Source organism: Hipposideros armiger, unplaced genomic scaffold, assembly GCF_001890085.2.
Source record: "Hipposideros armiger isolate ML-2016 unplaced genomic scaffold, ASM189008v1 scaffold_362, whole genome shotgun sequence".
NCBI classification, from domain to species: Eukaryota; Metazoa; Chordata; class Mammalia; order Chiroptera; family Hipposideridae; genus Hipposideros; species Hipposideros armiger.
The window spans coordinates 32,094-48,265 of NW_017731712.1; the positions used below are offsets into that span (position 1 = coordinate 32,094).

Below are 16,172 nucleotides of genomic sequence, written 5' to 3' on the forward strand. Positions count from 1 at the left end.
GTGTGTGATGCCACTGCTGTCCCACCAGCTGCTCCCTCGACGTGGGCAGGCCCCTGCGCTGGGTGTGCTCGCATCAGGGGCAGGAACGACATTACAAGGTGGGATGAGTCCCTTTATTGTCCCCAAACTTGATTCTAATTTTAAGAGAAGAGAGATCACCACACAATAATTTCAGCATGCAGCCCGCCGCCCGTTCCTGCTCCCGTGCCCTGTGCCAGCACCGCGGGGCTGGGGCACTCCTGGTGGCGCCAGTCAGTGACGCCCAGTGGCGCCCTCTCTTCTCTCCCCAGGCAAGCCTGGGACCTCGCTGTGGACATCTGTCTCTCCCAGCTGCCCACCATCATTGAGGAAGGCACTGCATTTCGGGTGAGTCTCGGGTCGTCCTGCGTGGGAGGGAGGGTGAGTCCCCGCCTGGGGACTGTTTCTGTGGATCTGGGCTGCAAAGTGCCTGTCAGCTGTGGCGCCCAGGACTCAGGGTGTCGGGGCTCGTACACCCACTACACTGAGTCAGAAGTTCAAAGGATTGCGTCAGCCAGGAGTTCAAGCCAGATTCTGAGGTGGTCAGGTCTTAGGAAGTGTCTCTGTTCAAACCTTGCCGCATAAATCTGCTCTCCTTAGCGCCCGCTCCCCGTTGAGTGTTTGCTGTGTGTGAACACCAGGTCTGATGCCCATCCCCTCCTCAGGAGTCCCGTGAGAAGAGAAGTCACAGCTGTCAAGTTAGAGCACCCTTCGCACAGGTGGGGTGGGCGGCCAGGCGGCCCTCCTGTGTGCCTGAGCTCTGCCGCGGAGGACAGGTTTGGAAAACCTTGTAGGACTGAGGCTTTTACACGTGTGCTGTGTGCATGGTTTCGTTCTGTACAGTTAGGGGATCAGAACTGGACGCTCTCCTAGGAAACCACCCAGTTTCTCTGTTACAGCCCTTCCGCTCTGGAAGGCAGGCGCCTGCAGCAATCCTAGAATTTCTCATCTGCGAGAAGTGTGTTCTGCGTGAGGGAATAATTTCACCACATTTTGCTGGGGGGAGGGGGTAACCGAGGTAGACCTCACGCCAGCTTTTTAATTGTTTTCACTTTTTCGGAGCCGTAACATACATATAGAAAATTTCCTATGTCCTAAGCACGCGGCTTGATGAGTCTGCAAGCTGCACGGACACTCGAGTGACCAGCACACACATGGAGCAGCCCGTGAGCCCCCCCGTGCAGCCCTCAGCACTGCCTTCCCCGGGGGCTTGTATTCCGACTGGGGCTCAAGCGAGATGCACCCCCCACCACCACCGCCCCCCAGCTGCTCCATGTTGCAGTTCCCTCTCATGACGGCAGGGGCACTTCAGAGCTCGCTTGTCATCCCAGGGCCCGCGGGCACTTTGTTTCCAGGCTGTGGCCCCCACAAACAGTGCTGGCCAGCTCCAGGCCGCCATTGGCGCCTGAGGCCAAAGGGAAAGCAGGACTATTGAGCCTGTCTTTATTTGAAACTTGCATATTTTGTTCATTATGGATTTTTGCCTTAATGTTTATTTTTTTAATATTGCATCGAAGTATTTTTTTTTCTCAATTGGGAGGTTTTGGTGCCCCCTTAAATTCTGTGCCTGAGGCCGGTGCCTCACTCGCGGTTGCCCCAGGTCCGGCCCGGCCTTGTGGGTTTGTGACAGGTGTGTGCACCAGAGGGGCCCGTTCTGGGCACAGGTGTGCGTCGCTCAGTTTAGCGGGTGCTGCCAGACAGCGTCCCAAGTGGTCCTGCCCACAGCTGGGGTGGGGTTACTTGCTCTGCATCCTCGTCGATAATATTTTCCACCTTTTCCCCCTTTTGGCGATTCTAGTTTAGTGCAAAAAGGTATTTCATTGAGATTTGATCTTGTATTTCCCTGTTTCGTATTTTTATTGGCCATTCAAATATCCTCCTTTGTAAATTCACTTTTATATTATCTTACTTATAGTTTCTTACTGATGTGTAGCTGTTTGCTATGTGTTCTGAATACAAATTCTTTGGGACGCATTGCAAATACGTTTTTTCACTCTGCGACGTACTTTTCAGGTGCACGACAGAGATTTGATATTTATGTACGTTAAGAAGTGATCCCCATGAAAAGTCATTACCTTCTGTCACCTTATGAAGTTATTACAGTATTGCTGAGTATTTTCTCTGTGCCGTTACTTACATCCCCATGACTTATTCATTTTATAACTGGAAGTTTGTACCCTTTAATCTCCTTATCTAGTTCAGCCATCCCCCCAACCCCGTCCCTCTGGCAACCACCAGTGGTCTGATCCAGCAGTATGGCTGTAAATAATATCTTTTTAAATTTCATTTTCTATTTTATCTTGTTTATATTATATTATTTACAAGTGATTTTGTGAACTTTATTAAATTCACTTTTGTTCTAGTAATTTTCCTACAAATTACTGACCTTGTCTTAAAACTAAAAGAAAGCTTAGCATATATGTCAGTCTTCCAGAGTCGGCGGTGGGAAGTGACGGGTTTTTATGCGCAGTGGAAAGGACTCGGTCAGCACCGGTGTTCGGTCATGGAGGGAGAGTGGCCAGGAGGAGGGAGCCTGGACAGCTGGCTTCCCTGAGGGTCTCAGGAGAGCCCTCTGTGAGCTCAGAGCTCAGCGGCCTCACAGAGGGTTGGAGGTTGAACACTCTGGGCTGTGGGCGGATTTCTTGTCCCCTCTTGGGCACTGAGGTCCTCATAAGTAGCAAGAGTATCGCTCACTGTCAGGACACACAGGAGCCGGGATCGCCATGTCCAGAGCAGGGACCGCGGGTGAGAGGAGCAGGAAGTGTGTGGAGATAAACCAGCTTTCCTCTGTCCCGTGACGGCACAAGGCTGGCCGGGTCGGCCCAGGGCTCAGGCCTGGGTCTTCGTGCCTGTGGCTGGCCCGCCCGCCTTTAGTCCATGGCACTCGGTGCTTGTTGTCAGGCCCCAGACTGTCTGAGCCACGGGCTGACAGCAGAGCAGACCGCCTGCGCCAGAGCTGTCCTGGGAGGCCCTGGCCACGTGGCCACGTGACTCAGCCTACGCCCCCCACGTGTGTGAGCTCTCCCCCGGATCGCGCACCCTGGGTTCCACTTTCCCCCCAAGACTCTGCCCAGCAGCTCTGACACGCTGCGGAGGCCGTCCTGGGGGCCTGGCCCGCACACAGCGTCCACTCTGTGACTCGCTGTCCAACGCTCACCGGCCGCTCCACAGGGTGCGTGGGGCCTCGTCGGCGAGGCTGAGCCACGCGTGTGCGAGGCGGCCGTCGCGGTGCTGCCTCTCTAGGAAGCACGACCGCCTCAGCTCGCTCCACAGCGAAGGCTTTCCCTCTCAGTCACACTGGGTGGAAAGGTCGGGAACGTCGTCTCCCCACTGCCTGGAGCAGGCTCTCCAGCAGCACGAAACCCGCAGGCAGGAACCAGCTGGCGGAGGGAAGGAGACGGCGAGGAGGGGTGTGGGCCACCCGGCGGCCCTCAGGCTGAAGGCTTTCCGTGTAGCTGCGTTCTCGCCAGATGTGGGCAGGGAGGGACCACTTCACTAGGTTACTGCTTTTAAACCAAGCGATGAATAATTCACAGAGAAGCAGGAAAATCACTTTGGGGCTCCGTCCCAGTTCAGCCTGCCCTCCGAATTTGATTGACTTGATGAAAGCTGACTTTGCAGGAACGTGAATTCTTTTTTTTTTTTTTTAACTGAGCCATCCTGCCACCTGTTGGCAGCTCAGCAGCAGCTCAGCTCAGGCTGGGGATCGAACCGCTGTTGCTCAGAGCTCAAACTCTTGAGCGAGCTCTTAACCAACTGAGCCACTCGGCCAGCCCCCAAGAACATGAATTCTGAAGTGGTGAGTGTTCTCTGCACTCTCTCGTGACACGCTGTTGATGACGGGCCTGGTGGCTCTGACGGCCAGGCATCTCCGGGAGGCGTGGAGTGAGCACACCTGCAGTGGCTCAGATACATGGAGGCCATGCCCACGGCTGAGAGTGTGCACATGTGTCCACACGGCTGGAACCCGGGGGCCGCAGCCCCATCCCCCCGTGCACACAGCTGTGCCCCCGCTCTCCTCTGGGGAACGAAGTCGGTGGGGCAGAGCCGACCGTGGGAGGGAGGCAGGGGCTTGTGGTCTGGGGCTCGACAGCAGAACTGGGTTAAGTGAAAATGATTCTGTGAGACAGCGAAACCCAGCGGCTCGTCTGCTTGGCCTCGGCTCCCAGGCGTCCTTCCGCGGCCTGGTCCCCCTATGACTGGAGCCCCCCTTCTGCGGTTTCCCTTGTCCTCGTCATCGCCTTTAAAGCCATCGCCTCCACAGTACCAGTGCGAGGGAACACCAGCCTCTACACCCCCGCGGCCGCTGTCCAGCTTGTCCCTCTGTCACTCTGACCTCAGGGTGCCGCTGCTGGCCTGCCTCACCCCACTGACCCCAGGTCAGGCCCCGTCTTCTCAGATCCCCTGTGCTCCTTGTACCCCCACTCTGAGGTCTCTGGGTACATCCACGCCTGTCCGTTCTGAGCCAGCACCCACACACGGCGGACTGGGGAAGCACGCCACACCCCGCAGCGAACACTGCCCTCGAGGGCCTTGCATGCTGCCCGTCGGTCTGACCGCAGGTGCTGCCTTCGCCCCTTCCCGCTCCGTCCCACTTCAGCACCTGCTCCCCGACCGTATCCACCTGTCCTCTCACCGAGACACAGAAGCAATAGGAGAGAGTGCCTGCCCCCCGCCCTGCCCCCCGGCCGGCCTGTTTCCCCGCCTCCCACTCGAACAGGCGCCCGTGCTCCCAGCAGCGCCAGCCATCCACCTGAGCCTCAGGTCCCCCCCCATCGGCAGTCCCCCTTCTCACCGTGTCGTCAGCTTAGGAATATGCCCGTCTCCGTCTTTAAATGAAGCCTTCACTGCTGGCCCCACGTGGTCCCTCCTCTGCAGCCTCACCCCACTTCCCTCCTCCCCTTTCGGCCACGTTCCTTCAAAGGACCGTCTGTATTTGAGTCTCTGCATCACCTTCCATTCTGAGCCCACCCGAGACTACTTAATCTGTCACTCAGCCGGCCACAGTCGTTTCTGAATCCGAGTCTTCCGACCGCCCCCGGCTCTGACACTGCCGGCCGCTGCTCCTTCAGCTCCCCTCTCCGCTGGCCTGGCCCTGCTGGGTCCACCGCACCTCCGTGGCCTCTGACTTGGAGTGCTCCAGGGCTCAGCCTGAGCCCTTCCCCTTCTCACTTAACTTTCAGTCCACATCTCCACCCAGACCTGTCCTGAAGTGCAGACCCATGTGCTCCGTCGCCACCTGATGTCCACGCAGGTGTCAAGTAGACATCTTTTAAGCCCACGCAGCCAAACGAGTCCCCACCGCCTCCCAACAACTCGTGCCACGTCCCACCACAGCAGGGCCCCCACCTTCCCGGGGCTCAGGCCAAGCATCCTGCGTCGCCCTGGACTCGGGTCCTTCTCCCGTCCCCACACCCAGTCTGCATGCGCTCTGCCAGTTCTGCGTGGTGCATCTGGTCTGACCGCCGGTCACCACCCGCTCTGCTCCGGCAATGCAGGGTGGTGATGGAAGTGATGGGGGTGGGGGGTCCCTAACCCACGCGTCCTCTGCCCACCCACAGCACAGCCCGTTCTTAGGGGGGAGGCAGATGCGTGGGTGTCCCTAACCAGTGCCTCCTCTGCCCACCCACAGCACAGCCCGTTCTTTGCCGAGCAGCTGACTGCGTTCCAGGTGTGGCTCACGATGGGCGTGGAGAACAGGAGCCCACCTGAGCAACTTCCCATCGTGTTACAGGTGAGTCCCTCCAGCTCGGGCCAGGCTGGCCGAGCGTATCCCGTGGAAGGAAGTTAGGAAACCCGCAGCGTCCTGGGATGGTTTATCCGGGGTGGGCATGTGGGTGGTGGTGGCGTTGGCGAGAGCGTGCCACAGATCCGTCAGAGGTCATTGCAGCTGACTGAAGTTATTCCTAAAGGGCTTTCCTGGGAAAGTCATGTGTCGACCCCCCACCCCAACCTCCATGAAACACTAATTTGGGGTGTAGTCAGCCGCCCCCATGCCTCCCTTACGCTTCAGGGGGACCTAGCACGGGCACCCCTGGTTCTTGGAAGGACCCAAGATGCACATTAACCCTGGAGGAAGGCGACGCAGAGCCCTGAGCAAATGACACGTGGGCCGCCGTGGGCTCCGAGCCGGGCACCTGTGGGTCCCATTGCTGCCCCGTCCTGGACGTGTGTCGGTGCCCCCACTCTGCGTGTGCTCAGAGGCCAGCCGCGCGGCGGCCTGTGTCACCACACTGCAGGCGTGCCCCCCTCCGTGGCTGGGAGATCAGCCTGTGGGTCTCGCCCAGCTAAGTGTTTGGTCCGTGACGAGACGGGATGGGGGGGCCAATACCAGCACCCCTCCCAGGTGAGACGAGGAGAAAATTTCAGAACTTCTTTTTCAGTGATTGTGGATTCATGGGGGAGGCGTGTGGGCTGGGTCACAACATAAGGACTGCGTCAGACGAGCTTTAAACCCACAGTCAGTGTAGACACCAGGATCTAATGACTCACTTAGAGCCCGGCAAAGCTTTTCTGCAGTTGGGGCAGCTGGTTGACCATGAGAAGCTCAGCACAGCTGTGGGGGTAGGAGCTGTGCCTGTGGCAGGAGGGCGAGTATTTTCCTGTGTTCAGTTCTGAATTGGAGGGCGCCCCGCCCTGGGCCTGGGGTCTTCAGTTCCAAGAATTGGCCAGCGCGGTCATCACCGGCCCCAGGGCGCTGCTGAGGGCCCTGACCTCCAGGGCGTGGGATCACGTGTCTGCCCGTCCGAGGGCTTCCTTACCCAGGCTGCTGTCTGCATCGTGCTGGAAGCACCGCCAGCCTCACAAGGCCACATGCTGTGGGCAGCTCCATCGATGAGACTCATTTGAAAAATAGGTGATCAGTGTCCCCCTGTCACCACCATGGACACAGCCGCTTGCCTTCCTGGTGTGGGTCCTCTGCCCCCGTCAGCTGCACGCTGGCTTTGAAGATCACAGAGCTGAGGTTTCACCTGGTTCTGGACAAGTGCCAGGAATCTCAGCAAAAAGGGGCTGAGAGGAGAAGGCAGAGATGTCCAAATGCAACAGTCGCCTGTGTTGCCTCAGGAACAGGTGTGCAGCAAGGTAACGTCGTCGTGGTCTCCCTGGAGATGTGCTGGTGCTTCTGCGCTGTGGCTCTTGCTTGTCTGACATCATGAAAAGAATGCAGAAGTGGTGACTGTTTCCTATATGCTTCTGGGTCAGCTTAACGTAAGACTCTCCCAAGTTTGCAAGATGAGCTGTGAACAAATAAACAAATTTTCAAAACCAAAAATGCAATAATAATAGCAAAACAAAGAAATCTGACCGATTGGCAGAAGCCAGCGCTCCCCTTTGGTGAGCGCAGCGAGGCGGCCAGGTGTGAATAAAAACCAGACAGACAGCATTTCGGGGGCAGCAGAGGCGCGGGTTGGACGCCACCAGGGTGTGTGGAGCCTATGGACCCCCAATGACCTCCCAGTATTTCGGCAGTGGGGGTGCGAGGCCAAGCGTGTCCAGTCCAGTTCTTTCAGTCTGGCGAGCTTCCTCTTGTAAATGGCCTCCTATCGACTTTTTTTTAACATTCCATTTACAACCCGTTCTCCCTCCCTCAGGGGAGAGAAGGCCTAATAGAGCTGCCTTCCTGATGCTGAGATAAGGGAAGTGACTGTGACAAAAGGGGGGTGTCGGGGTGTGACCTTCCACAGAAAGGTCACAGATTCTCCGTCATCCTGCCCCCGGGCGGTGCCCAGCTTGGGCCAGCGATGACCCTTTACTGAAGAAGAGACAGAACGCATGGGGCCACGTGGCCCACTGGTCACAGCCGCGGCGCCAGCTCCTTTCTCGTTAGCTCAGCTCACCTCGCCGTGCTTTACCTTCAGGAGCCTTGTTTTTGCCAAAGTCTGGACCCTGTTGTCCATAAATTGCCCTGTTGTGCCGTGGCAAGTGAGAGAGTGTTGCTTAAGGGGAAGGGTTTCCATACAGAGACCCAGCTTTTCCAATTCCTGCTGCTTTTCCCACACGCCAGAGAGATACTGCTCAACCCAGAAACGCCGAGGCATTCGCTGATGAATGACCATCAGGGTCAAATGCAGGGTCTGCTCGGCCAGCGGATTCGCAGCCCCTCGTGCAGACATCGGCGTGGACATGTGCTGTCACCGACCAGCCCCAAGCCCTCTTTGCCTTTTGAAAACAGAGCTCGACAGAAGGAACGGGAGGGAAGGAAGACTCTGGAAGCCGCAGCCGCAAGGCCCGGCTGCTGTCTGCTCCCTGTGCACAAAGGAGCCTCCGAACCTGGAAAAGAGAGAAGGAAGGGATCTCACGGGACTCGGTGTCACTACCTGTGCACAGACCTTGGAGTCAGCACAGGCCTTTCATTAGGAGAACCGTGGGCTTTCACTGTCGTTTGAGGACAGATAGAATATTTGGTCTCAAAGTACAGGATGATTACTAGGGGCAGCAGGTTGATACGTGGGGTGTTACTGTCACACCCTCACTAGGACCCCAGAACCTGTGGTCACCAGGGGTCGCCTGCCAGGGCTGCGGCAGCTGCACCACTGAGCCTCAGCCGGAGCTGAGCTCTCCACACACGAGGCAGAGCGCCCGCTCTCACCTGGGCCTCACGTCGCCATGATGAGTCTTCAGTTTCTGTTGCCACAGACGAAGGAGTCCCATTCCGTCCCCAACACTTACCTCGTTTCCAGAGGTTCTGGGGCAGATCCAGGAGTGGTCTGAAATGGGAATTTAAAAATATATGCTTATATATTCAAGTATATATGTGTACACACACACACACACACACACACACACACACACGCCAGTCCTTGTAAAAGTAACTTTAATTTCTGTAGAGGTTCTATTGTTTTTAAATATAAATCAACAGAAGGAATCAGAAAGAAGATGGAATGTTTAAAAACAACACCACCCCACATTTTCCCCTGGGCTGTTTGTTGCCGATGTTTAGTTTCCCATGAAACATTCATGATCTCAGCACAGAATCCTGCATTGCCGAAGGCCTTCAGACGCCGAGTCTGAGACAAGCGGGCTGGCGATGCTTTAAAGGAGTCTCATCAACGTGGACACACAGTCGGGACCGCTTGTGTCACAGCAGTGGTTGTGACTGTCTCCTTTCCACTTTGCATTCGTAAATGAGACCCTGGAGTGCCGGGCGGTTTAAAACTGATAACGTGATAACGTGCGCTGGCCTGGCTGGGTTTCTTAGCCCCGTGCTGTTTCCTCCACTGCAAATCGCTCTGCTGTTTACCTTGAAAAACAGACTTTCGTTCATGTTTGCGCTGTTTTAAATAAAGGGAACCAAAACGCAGCATCTTCTCAGCCTCCAGCATGTGTGATGGTGGCTCTGATGACTGCAGCTGCTTCCACAGACCGGCAAGCGGGAGTCTGCTCTGCCTGGACGCGCTAGAAACCTGCACTTCAGGCAGTTTTGGTTTTTTTTAAAACGAATATAGTCACTGAAACGCTTCTGAAAGAAGATGCATGTGTCCTGTGACTGCACACTGAGGCCTTGATGTGAAGATTTACTAGGTGGCCTCGTGCTGGACAACGTTTGAGAAGAAGCTCAAGTCAAATGCTATCCCCCCTGCCTGGTGAGGAGACAGAGCTCTCCGGGGGGCACATGATTTAAGCCACACAGGTAACAAGTGACAGTGGGGTGAGATCAGGCTGCTGGACCCCAAGCCCACACTTCTCACGGTCCGTCTGCCCCTCCAGACCTAGCTTTCAGGCAGCAATGGCACTTGACAACCCACGAGCTGCGGATGGGAGGGACCAGATCCCAAGGAGAGCCCGCATATAACCTTTCCCAGCTGCACAGTCAGCATTGCAGCGTCCCCACACGAAGCAGGACACTCAGACGCCCCTTGCAACAGTGATGTGGGGACGGGCCCCAAACCAGGGGAAGGCGAAGCAGATAGCGTGCCAGTGGCTGCACCCTCAGCTCGCCCTCCTGGTCCGCTTCCCTGACCTGGGGGCACCCCCCCTCCGACCCCCCTCCCCAGGAGTGTCCTTCTCAGAAACCTGGTGCCGTCAGGACCGCCCCCTTCTGTCCCCCACCTCATGCTCCTGCCTGCCCCCTCCCCGCTGCTCGTCCCACCAGCTGAGCTCACCCCTACACGGGGAGCTGCTGTGGCCCCGCATGTCCTCACCCTGTGCCCCTCCTGCTCTGCCGTCCTCCCTACGACTCCACGTCCCTGCACCAGTGGGTCCTGTCACGGTCCTGCTGCTCACCAGTGGCACCAGGTGACATGTCCCTGGGCTTCAGAGGCGACACCCTCTCGTCCACTTCCTCCGCCCGTCCCTTCCCTCGCCGCCCAGCTCCCCGCTTGCAGGCCGCCCGGCCTCGCTGGCTGCCCCCCGTCCTCTTCTTCAGAGTCTCCCTGACCCTCCCTCGCAAGCTGTGTGAGTCACACCTCCCGCTGCCCTGCAGTCTGTTCATCCCCACTGCGCATGGATACTTTCCGTGTTTGTACCTGTCGTGTTGGCAAGTAATCGTGTGCTATGGGCTAGTGTTGTCCTGGGAGCTTTAATTTCTTATTTAATTTAATAAAATCTTTGTGCTATCCTTGTTTTATGAATTAAGAATTGAGGTTCAGAGAAGTTAAGTAACGTGCCCAAGGTCACACAGCAGTGAGCCCCACGGTGGTCTGCATTGTCCTGCACCAAAATCAGAGAGGGAAAGAGGGATGGACCGTGCGTGTCACCAGAAGTGCCCATGGTTGCGGCGGGGGTGACTTGGTCATGGAAGTGTGAGGATGCTGTGACTCTGTCGGGTTTCTCCCAGGGAAGGTGGACCTGTCAGCACATTTATTAGCAGTTTATAGAAGCAAGGATGTGATAACGACTTACATCCGGCACTAGGGAAACTGTTTAAGTAAATTACACACGTTTGTAGAGGGACGCTGTCGGGAGGACATGCTGCCAAGTCCGGAGATGGGGGACAAGATTCGGAGCGTTACTTAGTCAGAAAGGAGATGAGAAGGGCCAGCCGAGTGGCTCAGTTGGTTAAGAGCTCGCTAAAGAGTTTGAGCTCTGAGCAATAGCGGTTCTATTCCTGGCCTGAGCTGAGCTGCTGCTGAGCTGCCAACAGGTGGCAGGATGGCTCAGCTAAAAGAAAAAAAAGAAGAAAGGAGATGAGAAATGCAACGATGTACTGTCTGGTTCAGAAGAAATAAGGGCAGGGTGTCCGCAGGGAACAGTGCCTGCAGGCGCATGTACCAAAGTGTCGTCAGTGAAATACATTCAAATGTAGTTAAATCCGTGTCCCGGCACTTCCTGCAATGCGCATTCACTTGTTCAGAACGAGCAGAGTTAGCCTCGCCCGTCTGACTCTGAGCTGGGCGAAGGCAGCCCCTGCCAAAGCCACGGGGGCACCTGAGCCCGCCTGTCACCCCCGAGGCCCCGGCGCAGGCTTGGCATGCGGCCCCGCAGTGACCCGTGTCCCTCTTTCTTTCCCAGGTGCTGTTGAGCCAAGTGCACCGGCTGCGAGCCCTGGACTTGCTGGGGAGGTTCCTGGACCTGGGCCCCTGGGCCGTGAGCCTGGTGGGTGCTTCCACGTGGACAGGGTGGGCGGGCCATGGGACTGAATGGGACAGCCTTGCCATCGAGGCTGACCGTGGGGACTGCCAGCGGCCTGGGGGGTCCTCGGACAACGTGCTGTGGGCCTCTGTTGCCGCCGTGTCTGGCAGCTGTGCCCTCTCGTCCTGTCTGCTGTTATCTGTCATCAGCTTTGCTGGACAGAAAGCGCTGCCGCCTCTCGGTGGCCGGCCCTGCCCCAGCCCCGTGCCGGCCACCGTGGCTTCTTTCCGCCCGCGAGCAGCTGCGAGGCCTCACCACTGTCTTCTCGCTCTGAGTTCAGTCACAGCTCTGGTTACTCCTCTATGACAGAGTAGAAACGGCTGTTTAACACAGAAAAGTGGCAAAAATAGAACCAAAAGTGGCTTGTTTTATCAGCACCTCACCAGGAAGGGAAATATTGAGACGGAATCTGTAGGTTAATAGGGACCCCATTTGGTTCTGTTTGCACTTAAACTTATTGGAAAGTTAAAGTTGGAGAAATGAATACTCGTGAAACAATGAGAAATGTAGCTGAATATTTTATGCTGTTAAAAAATAGTTCATTTTTCTAGGTGTGGTAACGGTATGCAGTCATGGTTTTATAAAAGAGACCTTATCTTTAGAGGTAGGTGCTCCATGTTTACAAGTGAAATTATGGGACGTAAGACGCGCTTCGAAGCATTCCAGGAGAGGGCAAGTGGGGTGGACGAGGCAGGGCCAGCAGCATGTGGTCTTAGCTCGCTTACCGTATTTAAGAGTTCCATTATGCACTGTTAACAAAGAGTGACCGCGACAGACCACTGCAGGAGGAGAGAGGAAGTCTGAGCAGGGCCCTCGCTGGGCACTGACGCCCCCGTACCTGCGGCCACAGGTCACCAGGAGCGAGGGCCGGTCCTTGGCGAGCAGCTGTGTGAGCTTGTGCAGAGTGGTGTCATCCAGGCATCAGGGAAAAGCCGGTGAAGGATGCAGGAAACGTCTTAGTGGCGTTTAGAGCCATTTTCATTCATATGGCTCATTTTTTAAAAACTAAATCTGGCCCTTTAAAGAATTAAACTTGTGCTAATTGGAAATGTTGCTAATGTAAGAACAGATGCTAGACATGGCCTATGACAAGGACCCAGGACCTGCCACTGGCCTGGGCCAAACCCTGCACCAGTCCTGGAGGGGGACACCTTCGTGGTATCTTTGGAATCCCCACAAATTTGAGATAAGGACAGAGCAAAACTGATGGAATAGACTTACCTGGACTTTCCCCATTGCCCCACATGCTGAAATGCCATGTCCCCCCCCCCCCGACTTGCCTGTGTGAGAGCCGAGAGGGCCCCCAGATGAGGGGCTGCCAGGAACCAGGCACGGGAGACCCAAAGCGGTCCCCCGAGTCGCTGCCGCCCCCCCCCCAGGGCCCCTTCCTCTAAAGGTTTGTCTCACGTGAACCCGTGAGAGTTGGAGCGAGCAGGGCGGGCGCGTCACCGAGAGCGAGAGGCAGGTCCACACGCGAGGCTCACAGTCGGAGACCTTTGCCTTGTCGCTGAGAGCAAGCAACGCCACCAAGGCGAGGGCGGTGGGTGCCCAGGCACAAAGCCACACGTCCCCCACGACAGGAAATGGCACAGGTTTATTCTGGCCACCAGAGCAGAGCAGACGGAGTACCTGACACCTTCTGGGATAGAGCCAGCGAGAAGGAAACATGGAGGAAGCCGCTCGCTGGAAGCAGGCACACTGTTCCCATCGCACTTCCTGTGTGTCACTGGGCGGCACGACGCCTCCTGGGCCACCGCGTCCGGATAGCTGACACTCTGCTCCCTCGCAGGCCTTGTCCGTGGGCATCTTCCCCTACGTGCTGAAACTGCTGCAGAGCTCGGCCCGGGAGCTGCGGCCACTGCTCGTCTTCATCTGGGCCAAGATTCTCGCCGTGGACAGTGTGAGTAGCCCGTGTCCTCCTCCTCCGCGGGGGCGACACCATTTCTGCGTGGTCCACGGGCCACGCTCCCCACTGAGCCCCCGCTGTCCAGCCCCGGTGGCAGTGGTCGCCGAGAGCCGGCAGGGTCACCGAGGTGCGGTGCCAGGGGCTGGGTTCTTTGTGCCTGCCATGCTGACCCCGCACTCCCGCCTCCAGAAGAAACCCCATGTTTCCCTCTGGGCCCAGGCCTGGCTCTGTCACCCACTGTCAGGTCACCTTTGCCGCGTGCACTCTACTCGCCCCTCTCGCCCTGTGTGCTGCCTCCTGCCCGTCCCCCACGTCCCTCCAGCCACTAAATGACCCTGACCGCTTTCTTTCGGCCCTGCCTCGTCCCGACCCCATCAGGCTCTGCCCATTGGTTTCCCCTCCACCTGCCCCCGGCCTGCGAACAGTCACACGGAGGCCGAGGCTTCCCCTGCGAGGCTCAGCCCCACAGCACTAACGGTCGCTACTCAACCGTGACTGCCCAGCCCGCATCCCCCACTGCCTCGTCCTCTGGCCTCGGGGCCTGCGGTCACCTGTCTCCTCCACAAAGATTAGAACCGAAGGCGGTGGGTGATGCAGAGGTCAGCCGTCTCTGCCCTCGACAGGGTCACAGTGCAGTGGAGCAAAACTCTGTGCTGTGAGGCCGGAAGTCACACATCCCTCAGGAGGCGCATGCCACCAGCGTGACATTTCAAAGAGGGGAGCCTGAGATGCGCTGTGGGCAGGCGGCACTTGTGCTGGACTTACCAGTGTGAGGGCCTTTGAGCGGAGGTGTCAGGTGGTGGGGGGGCACGGGGACAGCTTGACCCAGGACAGAGGAGCGTGAGCACAGACGGCATTCAGAGGCGGCAGCTGCCCTGAGGGGCTGAGACACTGGAGACGTAGGGCGGGGCCACCAAGCAGAGGGCACTGCCTTCCAGGTGTCGGAGGTCAAGCTGCATTTAGCAGGTGTGAGAAACGTAAAGATTTTGGAGCACAGAAACAGTAAGAACCAAGCTGTGGTTCATAAAATGTCTGGTGTCGGTGTAAATAGATGATAAGGTTAACGGAGGGGCGGGCGCCGCTGAGGAGGCCGACAGTGGTCAGGGAGGTGGGGGCCGGGGGACAGGAAGGCCAGGTGGGCATGGCAGAGACGGTCTCGAGTTTGAGCCTGTGCAGTGGCGGGGTGGCCATGTCGGTGACAGAGGGGCAACCGGGCGAGGCGGATGTAGTGAGGGGAGCACTCGGGAGACCATGGTGACGAGGCCTTGTGACCCGAGAGACGGAGACTGGGGCCTCGTCCAGCCAGGGATGGTGGCGGGTGAACCCTCAAACGGTGCAGGCAGAACCGAGGAGCTGCTGTGGGGGAGCAGAGGGGATCCGTGGGGGAGCGTTCTCCAGGGACCCCAACCCACAGAGCACAAAGGAAGAGCTTCCGGGTGCAGGTGGGAGCTGGGAACAGGGAGACCCTTGGTTCTGCAGGGCGTGGGGACAGACCCACCAGCAGGGGGCTGGGCCTGAGGGCTGCTGGTGGGGGAGGGAACGGGAGCAGCGTCAGTGCCAGGTCAGGATGGGGGTGTGGGGGCGGAAGGGGGTCCTTGCTTGGTTTGAAGCGAATACTGAGCTCAGCAGGTTCCATTTAGTGCAGAAACAGCCGTGGGTGTGTGCTTGCGCCTGACGCCCAGTGGCAGCTCCTCTCGTGTGGAGAAGTCTCTTATTCCGACTCACCTCTGCAGGTGTGATTTGCAGACTCTTTACAGATAAGGAAGTGCTGGGTTTCAGGAGCCAACAGGACCGCTCAGCTGGCCTGGGCTCCGGGCCTCGGGCTGAGTGGGGTCTTCCCAGATGGCAAAGTGACAGAGCCGGTAACAGGTGGTGAGGTGTCCACCCCCCTCTGTGGGCAGAGCAAGGAGAGTGACAGGCTCTGCCTGCTCCCCCTTGGCCACAGCCAGCCGGCCGTCACCAGGGCCCTTGTGCCCTTGAAGTAGCCCTGCAGTCCACCTGTGAACTTGGGCTCTGTCAGCAAATGTCCCTTGTGCTCTCTGTCCAGCAACTCCTGAGCTGGTCCTGCTTGCCACCATCGGTCCTGCACCTGCTGGACGGAGAACCACAAAAATGCCCCTCTCACCACAAGCCCCACTAAGAAGCCCTGGCGACTCGGGCAGCCCCCCCGCCGTCCGACCATGCACCCAGTCCCGGGCTCCTCTCACCCCTCCCGGGCACAGCGTCACTGTGACGGGCTGCACGAGTGTCCCGGGGGCGTCCCCAGCAGGCGTGCCTCTGTGGCAAAGGCGTCTTTTATTCCGGTGTCTGCTGCTGTTGGCGGGCAGGTCCTTACTGCCTCCTCACCCATCCTTGCATGGCAGCCTTCTGTCTGCATCGTGAGCGCGGAGGGGCCTGCGGGCTGCCTGGGCCCCTCTGTGCGGACACCGTCCTGTGCTGGCTCCCCGCAGCCAGGACTCTCGCATCCTTGGGCGTTCCTGGCCTTCTCGGTGCTGGGAGCGCCCCTTGTCCGCGGGTGACCTTGACCTCAGTTGACCTTGACCATTCGTGTGCCTAGTGCCCTGGGTGTGGCTGCATCCAGTAAATGTTGGTTCTCTTGCTTGTCTGCTCCGGATGATGTATTTTACCTTCCCCTCCATCGAACCATCTTCAGGGAAACAATGACTTCTTTCAAAGC

The 16,172-nt window shown here is 57.8% G+C and overlaps 1 protein-coding gene and 1 long non-coding RNA gene across 2 annotated transcripts in view; one reads left to right on the plus strand and one right to left on the minus strand.

The window, feature by feature from the left end:
- RPTOR (regulatory associated protein of MTOR complex 1) overlaps positions 1 to 16,172 on the plus strand; it is a 113,899-nt gene that overhangs the window by 31,590 nt on the left and 66,137 nt on the right. The window contains exons 6-9 of the mRNA XM_019661852.1: positions 291 to 366; positions 5,651 to 5,752; positions 11,470 to 11,553; positions 13,379 to 13,489. Coding sequence (XP_019517397.1) covers positions 291 to 366; positions 5,651 to 5,752; positions 11,470 to 11,553; positions 13,379 to 13,489 — 373 coding nt within the window. The remainder of the gene's footprint in view (positions 1 to 290; positions 367 to 5,650; positions 5,753 to 11,469; positions 11,554 to 13,378; positions 13,490 to 16,172) is intronic.
- LOC109393050 (uncharacterized) lies at positions 5,769 to 10,330 on the minus strand. The gene is made up of 3 exons (XR_002126167.1): positions 10,243 to 10,330; positions 8,609 to 8,726; positions 5,769 to 7,256 (listed from the first exon to the last, which is right to left on the minus strand). It is a non-coding gene; the product is annotated as an uncharacterized LOC109393050 (long non-coding RNA).